At 34.8% G+C, this 15,636-nt stretch overlaps 1 protein-coding gene across 7 annotated transcripts in view; it reads left to right on the forward strand.

Annotated features, from left to right (window-relative positions):
- The window catches only part of TENT2 (terminal nucleotidyltransferase 2), a 69,359-nt gene that overhangs the window by 2,053 nt on the left and 51,670 nt on the right, over positions 1 to 15,636 (forward strand). For 5 of the 7 annotated variants that reach the window (XM_059175325.1, XM_059175324.1, XM_059175330.1 and 2 more), the window contains 3 exons: positions 5,523 to 5,693; positions 5,899 to 5,988; positions 8,760 to 8,997. In XM_059175325.1, the coding sequence (XP_059031308.1) occupies positions 5,560 to 5,693; positions 5,899 to 5,988; positions 8,760 to 8,997 (462 nt within the window). In that variant the 5' untranslated portion in view covers positions 5,523 to 5,559. Of the gene's footprint in view, positions 1 to 1,540; positions 1,561 to 5,522; positions 5,694 to 5,898; positions 5,989 to 8,759; positions 8,998 to 15,636 lie in introns of those variants that run through there. The other 2 variants (XM_059175327.1, XM_059175331.1) reach the window with 2 other exon arrangements.

Below are 15,636 nucleotides of genomic sequence, written 5' to 3' on the forward strand. Positions count from 1 at the left end.
GAAACTTAACTTTTAAGCTAAGAAAAATGGGATACCATCAATATCTGGATTTTATTTATTTATCATGGAATTTCCATACTTGCTACCACAGTTAATGTGGAAGAGTGTTTTATGTAGATCATCAAGTAGACTTAGTGAAGAAGCCTTTCATTCAGAATGTAAAGAAAAAGACTTAAAATTTTGTGGAGGTCTCCTTAATGCTACAGTGGTAATAGGTTTGCTGGATTTTATACTCTAAAAGTCTGTTCTGTTTAAAAGATGATCCCTTGTATTGTTTATGATAGATTATTATTTTTGGGTTATTTTAGATTATTCTTCATTAAAATCACAAGAAAAAATATTAGAAAGAGGAACTGAAATTCATAGACCTTTGTTTTACTTTCTCATGGTCATGCAGATGGGGCATTGAATGCCATTGGTTAATTCCCATAGGAATGTCCTACTGTGAGGGCTGGCCTAGTTATGAGCTAGACTTGAGGGCAAGATTCATAATGAGGAGAACCTGACAGGTATTTTGTTGTGGAGGGACTGTAAAAGTTTTGATGCTTATCTGGGAATTTGGGATAGGCTGAACAGGATATCTGCCCTAAGGTAAACTTTTGGCTAAGTAATCATTGTAAGCTCTTAAGCCTTGGATAATTTGGTCAGTCATTAGCTTTGTTGAGTGCTACTGGGCCACGAGACACCTTTTGACTGAATTCCCAATTTGGATCTTAACATATCATGGGATAGAAATAAGGTGAAGTCTGGGCTATCATGTCATTTGGGGTCTTCAAGTCTGAATGCATGTATATGGGACTTGATTCGGGTCTAGAGGAAAAACAAGCATATTATTCATAGATGTAAACAGAGTGTGTCAAATTTTAACTGTGAACTGATTTAAATAAATCTGAAAATGGAACATTTTAACTTTAGCTTTTCTGAATATAAATTCCTTCCCTTGTTTGAGCAGATCTATAGTATCTGTATTCCAATGAAATGAAATACCAAGAAAAATTCATTATTTGAATTTTGAACTAAATATAATGAATTTTACATATAATGAATTTGAATTAAATATAATAAGTTATATTTAATGTCATTTTCTCATGAATCTTAGGATAGGAATTATGTTTATGGGAGTTTGGGTCAGGGAAACAGAATAAAGAAAGCCAGAAAGGAAAGAGCATGATTCTGGGAAAATGATAGAGGAAGTCTTTAATTACTTGTCTTGAATCTTGCTTTCTGTGATTGAGTGTACTTTATTAATAAAGGATTGTCTGGAATCCTTCTTGATTCAAGATAATTTCCATTTCCTCTGAGCAGTGAAAATTAGTGAGTACAATTTAGCACTTAGGCTAGGATTGATTGTTTCTGAAAAATCTCCTCTAGTAAGAGGTACAGACCTGTTGAAGAGAGTTGATAAATTCTTGTTTTCTGGAAGTAACACCTTATCTCTTGTTCAAATTAGGGAGTTGGGTACTTGGGATGAGATCTGATGGTGGCCCAAGACTCTTGTTCACAATCCATTATGAAGCCTGGACTGGTGAATCTCATTATCTGTGTATCTGCCAGTATTGGGTATTTAAATTTCACAAAATTGAAAAAAAAGAAAAAAGACAAAATTTGTATGAGTGATTTATTAGTTTCTCTCTGGCTCTTTGTCTTTTACTCTCCTATTTTTCTCTTGCTCCAGCTTTTCCAGCCGTCTGGTCTCAATAGTCAAAGGCAGCTACATTTCTTTTAGCTACTTAAGTGTTATTTTCTTCTGTTCTTCTAAAAAAAGAAAAAGTGCTTAAAAAACTTCTATAGCTTGTTTTTAAATTTGACATCTGCTGAAAATGAGGGTTTAGCACCTTTGTGTACCCTCTCTTATCATTAAATTATAATGTATATGAACATGTAACTATATAACATACACATAATCCTTTAATATATAATAAATGATATATAATAAATTTATTACAGTTTTTGTCTAAGTCAGTATTTTTAATGTTTGTGTTATTGTGAGAACCAAATAGGTCATGATTGTATTTTCTTTTTTACATGATTTTTGTTTTTTTTTGTTGTTGTTTATTTAGTAATTTCTTTTCAACTTGCTACTCTTCTGTTTCTATGATTATTTCTTTTCTGTTAGCAGAACTCCTTTCTGTGGTCAGATCAGATAATCTGTCAGTAAAGTTTTAAGTTTTTTTCTTCTTGAAACCCTTTATCTTCTTGGCTCTAATTCAAACTGGTAGCTTCCCTTCACCATCATCCGAGGGAATTTGCTTTGTCTCTGCCCTAGAGCAGATCTCCCTTTTCCTAGATCCCAGGTTTTGTTTTGTTTTGTTTTGTTTTTTGATACCTTGCATGTCTGAACATGTTTTTGTTCGCCCTTGCCTTGTTATTATAGCTGGGTATGGAATTACTTCTTGAGAACATTTTCTTCAGAGGCTTGAAGGCACTGACTTCATTGTCTTATTGTTTCCTCTGTTGCTGTTAGGGAGTTTAAAGACATTTTGATTGTCAGCCCTTTTATAACATTTTTCTCTTTTGTAATATTTCGTAAGCTTCTTTTTCCTGATATTCTGAAATTCACCATACTTTGATGTGTATTTATTTTTTAATGTACTTTGTACTCATTAGGTCCTTTAATTCTCAGAATTGGTTTTCTTCAGCCCTGGACATTTTCTTGTTTTATTTATTTGATAATTTCCTTCTCTGTGTTTTCGCTTTTCTACAGGAACTTCTGTTATGTTTGACCATATAATTTGATTCTCTTATATTTTTCCTCTTACTGTCCTGCCTCCTTTCTACCCTCATCTGTTTTTCCTTTTTGTTCTAAGAGATTTCCTCAGTGTTATCTTTTAACTTTTTACTCAACAGTTCTGCTTTCAATTTTGTGATTTCCAAGAGATTTTTTTGATTTTTAAACAGTATAGTCTTTTTTTTGTTTCCCCTTAGGCAAAGAACTTTATTAACCTTGTTTCCAACTTTCTTCTCAGGCTTTTTCAGCTTAATTAGCTGCAGTGAATGAATTGTGTGTAAGCAAAAACTGAAAAGAGCTGCAGTATCTAAGGAGTTTGGGCATAAAAATATTAGAGATCTAGATTTTGTTAGATCCATGAACAGAATTTTAAAAAGCAGTCATACTTTAAAAGAGCAGCTCCCAGTAACTTCTTCAAGTTTTATCTTCTTCAGAAGTTGACTCAGTTCAGTTTGCTTTATTCTTGGAAGCTTCTTCTGAGTTCTCTGTAAGATCTGGAACTGCATCATCCTCCTCCTCTTCAGTAGCAAGTGGGGCTTTTCCATCCACAGATTATTTGGGCTGAGCTTCAGCCAGTCTTCTTGAACTGGTCAGAATCTCTGCACTGAGTTTGTTTAAGACCCTGGGTAGGATTTCTGTCAGCTGCTTTGTCTCAGCGTGGCCTTTAATGGTGAAAGTGTTTGCTGCTAGCGATTCCTGAACTTTGGAGTTGTTAAAGCGGATCAGTGTTCCTTGGTTTGTGAACATACTCACTTTTATACCAGAGATACTGTTTACCCCGAACTTTTTAAGTTGTAGCTGTTCTGTGAACCACCTTCTTCTTTCCGTGAGCAATTCCTTTCCCACTAATGCACACTAGTACTTGCAGTTTGGTGAGTTTCTTCTGGTTAGTGATAGCTTCTTTCATCTTGTTGGAGTGGGAATGGGACTGTGTGGGGGGAATAGGGTTGGTCCTGGGGTTCTTGGGTGGACCAGCTGAGATTCTTCTTCCTCTTTTTTTAAAGATTTATTTACTTACTGGAGAGAGAGAGAGAGAGAGAGAGAGAATGTATGAGCAGGGGATCCCTTGCTCCCCTCCCAGGTTCCCCTTGGGCAGAGGGAGAAGGAAGCAGACTCCATGCTGAGGACAGGAGGCCGATGCAGAGCTTGATCTCACAACCTGAGCTGAAATCAAGAGTTGGTTGCTCAACTGACTGAGCCACTCAGGTGTCCTGAAAACAGCATATTCTTGTTTTATGTATGGAGTGTTTTTATTTTATTATTTTATTTTATTTTTTGAGTTTTAACTTGTTCTTGGCATTGTTTTTGTTTATTCCTTGATCTTTTTATTTCTAATGGTGATCTGTGGATGTTTATTTTAAGTGAGAGTTACTGGAAATCTAATTGCAAGCTCTTTGTATATGGGTGGACGTCCAGTAGTAGGCTTCACTGTAGCTTCCTAGCAGGCTTAACTTTTCCTTGGAAAACTGTTACTATATTATAGGCTCTCTGGTTACTATAGTATATAGTTTTTTCTCAGTTACTCCATAGATGAGTTTTCTTGTTGCCTGTGTTGGGAGGTGGGCTGGGAATCCTATTTTCACTTTGTTGATTTTTCTTAGTATTTGCTTTCAGTTTGTTACCTATTCTTTGTAAGTTTCCAGCCTTTTGGGATGAGTCATTGCAAAGTATAAATATCTAGTCTCTTACCTGGTCACTGAATGATTCTGATTGCTTTGTACAGTAGGCCCCCTCTTCCCTATCCACAGTGGAGATAGTCCAAAACCCCTAGGGGATGCCTAAAACTGGGTACTGCTGACCCCTATATATACTATGGTTTTATCCTCTACACACATACTTATGATAAAGTATAATTTATAAACTCAGCACAATAACAACTAAGAAGAAAATGGAACAGTTTTAATAATCTACTGTGATAGAAGTTTTATGAATGTTGTCTCTCAAAATATCTTATACTGTATTCACCCTTTTTGTGATGATGCTATCGTTGATAAAATGCCTATGTGATGAGATGAAGTGAGGTGAATGATGTGTGTATTATGACATAGCGTTAGGCTGCTATTGACCTGAGTTTATGTCAAAGGAGGATCATTTGCTTTTGGGCTGCAGTTGACCACAGATAACTGAAACCACAGAAAATGAAGTCATGGATAAGCGGGGACTATTATATATAAATTTTTCCAATTGCTGTGGAACAAGCTCTCTCTTACTAGATGTCCTTTATAGAAGTTATTTAGACTTTGAAGGGAATCTCGGAATTTTAGAGTTATTAGGCAGTACAGATTCCTTCCCTTTTTTGAGGAGATCTCTAAGAAGATCTGTAAGATCTGTATCTTAGGAATTGGGTTATCTTATTATGGCTTATATCTTTGAATAAATTAGATTGGGTATAAATAAACACAAGAATTGTATGGCTTCATTAAATGTTTGTATTGGGTGTTTTTTTAAATTATCAGAGTAGGTGGTGATAAGTTTATTTCTGAAAGGTCTGTTGATATTAGGGGAAATTTTGAAGAAATTAGAAACTTGCATATATTTTACTATTATTTGAATAATAATTATCTTAATCTAGATTTAAAATTCATTAGCAAAAAAAAAAGTTAAAAAAATAAAATTCATTATTACCAAGTTTTTTGTTACATGTAGTGGGACATATTGATGTTTAAACTTTTGAAATAACTTTGCAAATGAAATTCATAACTTGGTAACTGATTGCTTTTAAATAGTAGATGTTAGTTAATAAAGAGTTCAATATTTTTAAGATATAATAATTTGTCTTTTAAAACTATTCTAGGTAGAAGAATACATGTTCACTTTTAGTGAACAAGAGCATGTTCCCAAACTCAATTTTGGGTCGCCCGCCTTTCACCCCAAACCATCAACAACATAACTTCTTTGCCCTCTCGCCAACTCTTTATTCACACCAGCAGCTTATAGATGCACAGTTTAACTTTCAGAATACAGAGTAAGTACAGTGATATTTTGGTCCATATCATTTATAAATTTTGTTTTCTACTTGACAGAAGCCCTTTTCATATGAAACATTTGAAGTTAAAATGTCATTGTCTTGTTTTCTTTTGGTCAGTGAAATATTTAGTTTTTATGAAATTGGTTCTTTGTTTTTAAGGTAAAAGTGTTTATTACTACTGTTTTTTATGTGTTTTTGGTAGCTTGTCAAGAGCTGTGTCTTTACAGCAGTTGACGTATGGAAATGTCAGTCCAATACAGACCTCAACATCTCCATTATTTCGAGGAAGGAAGTAAGTACTTCTTAATTTTAGAAGAAGAGTTGGGATTTCTCAGAACTGTAGATCAGTGTTTCTTATATTAAGATTGGATGGGTACTATGCCCTAAATTTTATTTTCTGGAACCTGTGTGATCAGTCCTATCAGAGAATTTTAAAACTTCTATTATATATTTAAGAAAATTTAGGGATGTTTTTGTTGATTTATTCCTGACACTGCAAATTTTAGATGGAATGAAGCTATATTTCTTCAGAATACTACTTTGAATTAAAATATTAACTAAATTAGGCAGTTTTCTGTATTAGTTTGCTGGGGCTACCATAACAAAGCACAACAACAGCAGAAATTTATTTTCTCACAATTCTGGAGGCCAGAGGTCTGAAAGATCAAGGTCCAGGCAGGTTTGGTTTCTATTGAGGCCTCACTCCTTGGTTTGTAGATGACTGCTTTCTCTGTGTCCTACATGGTCATTCCTCTGTGTTTTGTGTGTCCTAATTTCCTCTTCATCTGAGGACACGAGTCATACTGGATTAGGGCCCACTTGAATGACACCACTGTAATGTTTTTAAAGGCCAAATGTCCAAAACTACATTTTGAGGTACTGGGAATTAGGGCTAAACTGTAAGAATTTTGAGGGTACACAGCTCAGCCCATAATACCTTCTTTACAATAAAGTTTACTATTGATTTATCTCAATCTTACACAGGTAAGGTTCCATAATAACTATTGTTTTAGTAAAAATTTCTACATGACTTAAAGCTTTCTATAGAGAAATCAGAATCAGTTAATCTTAACCAATTAAAAGAAATGGATGTATCACAAAGTCATTGTAATAGAACTTTAGAGATGATTATTAAAATAAAATTTGGCAGTACTGGCAAGATACTACTGTTTAAAGCCTATGTAGTTATTCCATATCTTTATGTCCAATTTAAAATAACACTAGCTAAGAAATAATTGGTCACTAAATTGGCACTGTTGTTAGGACTTTACAAATAATTTAAGTTTCACAACACTCTATGAGGTATGTTACTTCTCTTCTTTTGAGAAAGATGAAGCATACAGAGGCTAAGCAACTAGTTATTCAGGTGGAAGCATACTGGGATTTGAACCCAGGTGGTCTGGCTCTAGATCCTCTGCTTAGAAGCACTGTGAGTTGTACATCAGAGTTGTTGTGGAAAGCTATATAATGATCCTAAAAGTATTGACTTTATTCAGATTTTAATATTTTTGAAGTTATCTGATAGCTAACTTGTGAATCACAAATGAAAGTTAATACCATTGGCTCATGGTTACACATATTTTAAAAACTAAAATTGGCATTCTCAGTAGAAGCTATCCAGTATATAGAGCTACATCACTTTTATGTTAAAATATCTTAAATATACTCTTATGTTGTTAGCACTGTATATTTTTACTAGAGTAGGAGTTCCACTTATTTCGTGGATCAAGGAGTGAGGAATTCGTGTAATCCTAAAGGAGTGTTATAATAAAAACCTTCAAGTGGCTACGGCCCATGGAATTTTAGAGCTTAAGGGAACCCAGACCATTTCCCGTTGCCTAAAGTGTTATCTGTATGAACAACTTAATGTATCAATGAAGTATTTTTTTAAACAAATAATTATTTTTTATTTCCTTTTGCTTTTTGATTTTGAAAATTTTATGCCTTCAGAAAAATTTGAAGAGTAGTACAATAAACCCCTGTATGGTATTTTCCTGGATTCATTAAAGTTGTGCTACATTTATTTATTTATTTATTGCCTCTTTTTCTCTCTACTCCTTCTTTTTTTCTGGACCATATGAAAAAGCTGTAGACATCACTTCATTCTACCCCAAAGCACATCAGTGTGTTCCTCCTAAGAACAAGGATATTCTCCTATATAACCAAAATGTGTTTTTCATGCCCAAGAAATTTAACATTAAGACTTTACTGTTATCTGAAATACAGTTAGTTTCCATATTTCTTTAGTTGTTCATTGTCTTCATAACTTTTTAATATGATCTTTCCAACTGATGAGCCAGAACACAGGTGGACTTAAAGATCTTTTAAATACACACAAACATAAACACACGAGATATTTTTTAAGATTTTATTTTTAAATAATCTCTACACCCATTATGGGGCTTGAACTCACAACCTAGAGATCAAGAGTTTCACACTTTCCTGACAGCCAGGTGCCTCTTTTTTTTTTTTTTTTTTTTTTTTAAAGATTTTATTTATTTATTTGACAGAGAGAAATCACAAGTAGATGGAGAGGCAGGCAGAGAGAGAGAGAGGGAAGCAGGCTCCCTGCTGAGCAGAGAGCCCGATGCGGGACTCGATCCCAGGACCCTGAGATCATGACCTGAGCCGAAGGCAGCGGCTTAACCCACTGAGCCACCCAGGCGCCCCAGCCAGGTGCCTCTTAAAGAGCATTTTAAAATATAGACACTCAGTTCACTTAATCTTACTCTCCCTTTGTTAGAATTTGGGTTTTTATTGTTAGTGATATGTGAAGAGAAGTTTTCCTACAAAGTTTTCACTTGTGAGGTAAAACATTGAGATAGTTCAAATGTAGGAGATTAATTTTTTTATATGCATTGTTACTATTCATTTTTCCTAAGGTATTTTTTAAGGGATCTTTTGTGCCTATAATAAATATTTAAAGATTCATAGAGAACTAATAATGTGGCCTTGCTGAAAAGAGTCGTTAATGGTGTTTGTTATTTATATATTTGTAATTGTTTTCTGTTTGTTATTAGACAGTTATAGCTTTAATCACTAAGGTATATTGCTTGTTTTCAGGAGATTAAGCGATGAAAAAAACCTTCCTCTTGACGGTAAACGGCAACGTTTCCATTCACCCCACCAAGAGCCAACTATAGTTAACCACATAGTGCCTTTATCAGGTGAAAGAAGATACTCAATGCCGCCATTGTTTCATACACACTATGTACCAGATATAGTCAGATGTGTTCCACCTTTTCGAGAAATACCATTTTTAGAACCTAGAGAAATCCCACTGCCCGAGGCCAAAGATAAGGTAATAATAATGTAGATTTTAGTTTTTTACCTTTTGGGAAGTTTATAATGCCATTAAAAACACCAGAAATACCTAATGTTTTGGATTAAGTTGAATATGCCTTTTTTGCTTTGTTTATTTAACACAGTTTTCTGTCTAAATTTGATTTTTTAAATTTTTTGTTAGCTGTTCTTTTATGGAAGTGCAGCTTTCATGTCAGGAAATCAGATTTTTTCTGATTCATAAAAGTCTGGATTAGGGCTCAGAACATTCAATTTCTTAGTTTAGAGTACTCTGTTTTTACTTATTTTTATTGTAGAAAAATACATTTTCATATGGTTATATAATAAAGTGTCAAAAAGAATTTTCTTTTGGGATATTTGTGTTAATGAGGTTTTTGAATGTCAAAAATCAGAGTTCAGAAGTCACTGAGAAATCAATACATTCAGAGTGATATGACAAAGAAAGATTTATCGGAAATATTATTTGTGAAGAGTATTTTAAATAAATGAAGCTATTTAATAATTATTTTAAAAATGACATTATCAGCACTGGGGAGCCATGTGTTATTTAAACACTAATATTAGAAGCAAATCCAGCCCCCCGACCAAAAAAAATCTACGTAATTTGTAAGAGTTTATAACATAAATGTCTGCATTCTCTTAGCTTGTCTATGGCTTATATTTGCTATTTTTGCATTTTCAAAGCTGCTCCATTTTTGAGAAATACGACATTTGTAGGCTGAGGAGAATGATCCTGAAAAGTATAGTGACTTTGTTTTACTCATCTTTGGGTTCCTAGCAACCAGCATAGGTCTGGAATATAGTAAGTGTGCAAAAAATGTTGGGTCAAAAAGGAATGCTTGCTTCATTCTTCATTTGTGCTGCTTTTTGTTCCTTTATCATTCTTTTTTTCTTTGAGAGAGAGCTGTCATGAAATTCGCTCTTCTTAGGTGTATGATTCAGTGATTTTTAGTATATTTGCAAATTTCTACAACCATCACCACTATCTAATTCTAGTATGTTTTCATCATCCCCAGAAGAAGTCTTGTACTTAGTAGCAATCCCTTCCCCATTCCTTACCTTCTCACCCTACCTGCCTGCCTCTGGCAACCACCAATTGATTTTTTTATTTCTGGATTTACTTATTCTGGACATTTCATGTAAATGGAATCATACATTATGTTGTCTTGCTTTTTTTTTTCACTTAGCATATTTTCAAGGTTCTGCATGTGGCACGTTTCAGTTCTTTGTCTCTTTTTATAGTTAAATAATACTCTATTGTATTGATATAGCCTATTTTGTTTATGCATTCATCAGTTGATCAACTTTGGGGCTGTTTTAGTCTTGGACTATTCTGAATAATGCCACTATGAAAATTTGTGTACAAGTTTTTGTGTGGACATATTTTCATTTCCCTTGGGTATACACCTAGAAGTGAAGTTGGGTTAATGTGGTAACTCTATGTTTAACTTTTTGAGGAACTGCCAAAGTGTTTTCTAAAGTGGCTACACCATTTTACTTTCTCACCAGCAGTGCATAAGTGTTCCAGTTTCTCTGCATCCTTGCCAGCATTCATTGTTGTCTTTTTGATTATAGCTATCCTGGTGGGTATGAAATGGTATCTCATTGGGATTTTGATTTCCATTTTGCTAATGACTAATGATGTTAGTCATCTTTTCATTTGCATATTGGCCATTTGTGTATATTCTTTGAGTAACTGTCTATTCAGATCTTTTGCCCATTTTTAATTGGGTTTTTTATATTTTATTGTTGAGTTGTAACGAGTCCTTTATATATTCTCAGTATTAGGCCTTTATCAGGTATATGATTTGCAGATATATTCTCCCATTCTGTTGTCTTTTTCCTTTCTTGTTGGTGTCCTTCAAAACACAAAAGCTTTTCATTTTAATGAAATCCAATTTATCTGTTTTTCTTTGGTTGCTGAGCATTTGGTGTTGTATATAAGAAACCATTGCCTGATCTAGTGTCACAAAGATTAATGTCTGTGTGTTATTCTAAGAGTTTTATAGTTTAGCTCTTAGATTTAGGTCTTCGGTCCATTTTGACTTAATTTTTATATGATATGAAGTAGGGGTCCAGCTTCATTCTTTTGCTTAGTCCATTTGTCCCAGCACTACTTATTAAAAAGGGTCTGTCATTCTTTTGTTATTATAAAGTAGGAAAGCAGTTAGGCAAAACCAGGAGGAGGGAGGAAGAGGCAAAATAAAATGGAAAAGACTACTTGAGAAGTTTTGGTACTGTTTCTCCCCCTACCCCCAGCCCCCCATTCTTTCTCCTTTCTTTGCTTTTTCATTTTAAAGAAACTCTTGTAATGCTATAATATGAAAGCCTGTGCTGTAAATCAAATCAGACCAATTCTTTGAGGGAATGTATAAGAATCTTTTACTATATGTGGGTTTTTAATGTATGTATGCAGGCTCATTTTTTATGGAATTTATAAGTATTGAAGCTTTCTGTATTTTTGCATGTATTTATATGTTTAATAGTTAACTGTTAGAACTAACTAAATAACTGCTAGTTCTGCATATAGACTAAATATATGTTGTTTTAGTAAATTTAATAACATATTAGTCAGTATATATCATCTAGTAAAGTATAGTTCCTTATCAGTTAACTTTTTCTTTGCTTGATAGCATAGGAAAAATTTCTCTTAAATCTTATGTTTTTGGAGTAAGTGTTTATTTCAGAAAGGTAAAGATACATTTCGTTGTTAAGCCAATTTCTTTGAGTGCTACTATCTACTTGCTTAGTTGTAGGAAAAAGAAGGCAAGCAATGGGTTCTGTGTTCATTCTTTAAGCGAACACTTGTAAAGAAAACTAACATTTATTGATGTCTTTTCTCTTCTAGGCATTCTACATATGTTATGTCATTTAGTCTTTTCAACAACCCTATGACATGGATATTATCCTAATTTTACTGAGGCTCAGAAAGCTAAATAACTTGCTCAAGGTCACAGCTAGTAAGTGACACAACCAAGATTTGACCCTTATCTCTGATAATACAAAGAGAAGGAACCTAAGGTGCTTAAAATCAGGGTTAGGGAGGTGACATTCTTAGAACTGACTGTAACACCAGGTAATCTGTTATGGTGATAGCTAATATTAATAAGTATCTTTTTTTGCCAGCAGTGTGCTCAATGATTTGTATTGTTTACCTCTGTTTACCTCTGCTACAGTGTGAAGTGGATGGGAGCTTCAGTGTGAGATAGAAATGGGGTAGTGATTTTGGGCCTTGAATGCACAGTAGAATGCCGTAGAAGTTTTTTGAGTAGAAGAATAACACAATCAGATTGGCATTTTGGAGAAGATAGTTCTTGTGGTATAGTGGAGTTGAGCTTGGAATAAGGAGGCCCTGGAAGATGGATGATTATTACCTTGAAGGCTATTAAATTCATTCAGATGAGATGTGCTGACGCTTTCAGTTATGGCATACGGTTGTGAGAAAGATGTGAGAGACCATGAATAAGGACAATTGGTAGAATGTGTGGAATCATTGAATATAGGGAAAAGAAAGCGGGACATTTGTGACTCCAGTGATTTGATTTTGGACTACTAACAGAGATAAGGAATAAGGATTTTGGGTATAAAATTAATTGAGGGACTAGTCAAGAACTATTTGGAATTGTGGTAAGCTTTGTAATTTTTGTGCTCTTGAGGAAGCTTGTATTCTGCATATTGCACACTAAGAATATAGGGCTATGGGAAAACAGAGCTGGAGTAGGCTACTCAAAACCTAAACAATTTTGTAACCAGAACACTATCAAGAGTAATAATTGGGGGCGCCTGGGTGGCTCAGTGGATTAAGCCACTGCCTTCGGCTCAGGTCATGATCTCAGTGTCCTGGGATCGAGTCCCGCATCGGGCTCTCTGCTCAGCAGGGAGCCTGCTTCCCCCTCTGTCTCTGCCTGCCTCTCTGCCTACTTGTGATCTCTCTCTCTGTCAAATAAAATAAATAAAATCTTTAAAAAAAGTCAATGTTTCCATCAAAATGTTGAGTCACATTTAAAAAAAAAAAAAAAAAAAAAAAAAAGAGTAATAATTGATACCTTGGGAAGTAACTTGGTCAGACCGGGTAGGCGGCTTAGTATGGCTGGATGCTGCTGCAGGGTATATTAAAAATGTGTGAAATAGAGTTGAGATATTGCCTTGTGATGGGCATTGAGACAAGGCAGTTAAAGGTGGAGCTCTGAGTCAGTGAGGCTGCTGTTAGTAGACACAGGAAATACATCAGCAGAGAGCTGTTTGAGGCTGACAGGATGCTTTATTGAGTGGGAACCGTCAATTTAGTGGGAACCCAAATAGGTGGGAACTTATTTTTAGTTGTGTTAGATCTGTAAGGATTCCTACCTGTGCAGCAGCCAAACTAAGGAATTCCTTTTTTTTCCTTCATGGTTATGATGTATAATTTCAGCTCCATGTACAAATTAACTCAACAAACATGTTGAATTGATACTGTTCACCTACTTACCAATTGTCTGTAAGCTAATTGGTATTGTAGAAAAATATGTTGTAGTTGAATTGGCAGTATATATTTCAGAAGCAAAGCGGGGACAGAGATGGGAATCCTGAAGTCACCTGTAATAAAAGTAACAATTGAAACACTTGGGAGTAGAGATTCTGTTTTTATTTATTATTCAGCAAATACTTGTGACTGCTGTTATCTATATGCTACAATGTTCTATCACAGTGTTGTGCTAAATATACATGATCACAGTCTCTTTACCATATACATACACTGTAGTGAAAGAATAGTCATTCAAGTATATTTGTAAGTGCAGTGAAGGAAAATTGCAATGCTGAGAGAATGTTTTTGAGGTCAGGGATGGTCATGTTTTGGCTGCTAACGTTTTAGCTGAGATCTGAAGGATGAGTAGGGGTTAATTAGTGAAAGTGTGGTGGGGTTGGAGAGAATGCTTCAGAGAGAAGGAACAGTATCTTCGAGGTTCCTCCTATAGAGGGGAACATGGAGTAAGCAAGGAACTGAAAGAAGGCCAAGGTGGCTGGAGTTTGGTTGATTAGGGGAAAGTGGCTGAAGTGTGGTAGGGGAAGTGGGAAGAGGGCCAAAAACTAATATGTTATTTTGGTGTTCAGCCCAAGAGCAGTGGTAAACTACAGAATTGCCTCTGGTTGAGAATAACTAGATTAGATAGAGAAGAGGGTACTGAGGATTACTTCTAAGTTTTAGGCTTCTATGTGGATTCATGGTAGGATCATTCACTGAGGTGGAGCAAAATGGAGGAGCAGCAGTATTTATGTGTGTTTGTGTTTAATAAGAATTGGAGGATAAGCAGGGGCCTCATGAAGTCTGGACATGTCTTTATTGTGCATTTGAAATATCAAATTAGATATTAGAGATGAAAGTTTTATATTATAGATCTGGAATTCACATCAAAGATACTGACCAGCAATGTATGTTTGGTCATCATTGGCATATAGATGGTAATTGAAGCCAGGAGGGTGGATATGATTGTTCAGGGAGAAAAAAGAGCCTGGATTCAAGACTAAAATAGTTTGTGGAAAGAATGGGAAAGCAGAAATGGAAATTAAAAGCATATATACAACTGTTTTTGGGAGGTTTTGCTGTAAAGGGGAGGGGCTAAAGATGTGAAATTAGAACAGAGATTTTTTTAAGTTTGAAGAAACTTCAACCACATATAAATGTTTATGGGAAAGATTTAGTGGAGAGAGAAGAGATTAACCACTCTGCAAACAGAAGAACAATCATAGTAAGATTCCTCAGAAGGTAGTAGGGGCATGGATCCTGCTTATAGGTAGAGTAATTGGCTTTAGGTAAGAGGAAAGCTTTTTGGAATTGGAGGATAGGAAGGGAAGACAGGTATAGATAATGAGGAAGTTTGTAGGTATGATACGGAGAAGTTAATGTGGAGTTCCCATAGTTGAGTGGCTTCCCCTGTTTTCTTTCGGAGTTATTGTGCAAGGTCATCTATTACGAGTGGGGAGAATGAAGTGGGATGTCCGAGGTTTGAGAATGGTGGAGGTTTGAAATAGCATTGGCTAAGTGCAGGAAATCAAGCTGTGACCAGAGAAATAGAATGGAGAACTTGAAACAGTACTTGCTATACGGTGTAGATGACTGACTGATCTAAGATTGGTAATAATAAATTTATTGTAATTAATATTATATCAGTCAACTGGTTCAGCCAACTCCAAGGAAAGATTTTGTTAGTAAAAGCTTTTTTGAAACTTTATATTCTTCCTTTTGAAACCTAAAGATTTAAGATTCATTTAAAATGAATACCCTCTGAGTTTACTTTTTTCTTCCATTTTAAAATCTTTTGTCTGTTTTTCAAGTTGCTGTTCTAACAAACAACTCTTTAAGTAAGATATCTGAATTACCTTTCTGAATTAACTTTTATTTCACTCTAGCTTTTAGGTGAATATATGGTTGCCTGGACAAAAAAGAGGCTGTAGAGGAATCAAGAGTTAATCAAGCTCCTGAATTCTATCTATTATAACTGTTCTTTGGAAATTCTGGTTAGTTTGAAGATACTATGTGAATTGAAATAATTGATTTTGAATTTTTAGTTGAGATGAGGTTAGGCTGAGGTATTCTTGGTATTGATTGTAAAATAAAAAGATGATTATGAATGAATTACTTAAGTTTCTTGTATAATGT

Source organism: Mustela lutreola, chromosome 5 (assembly GCF_030435805.1).
Source record: "Mustela lutreola isolate mMusLut2 chromosome 5, mMusLut2.pri, whole genome shotgun sequence".
NCBI classification, from domain to species: Eukaryota; Metazoa; Chordata; class Mammalia; order Carnivora; family Mustelidae; genus Mustela; species Mustela lutreola.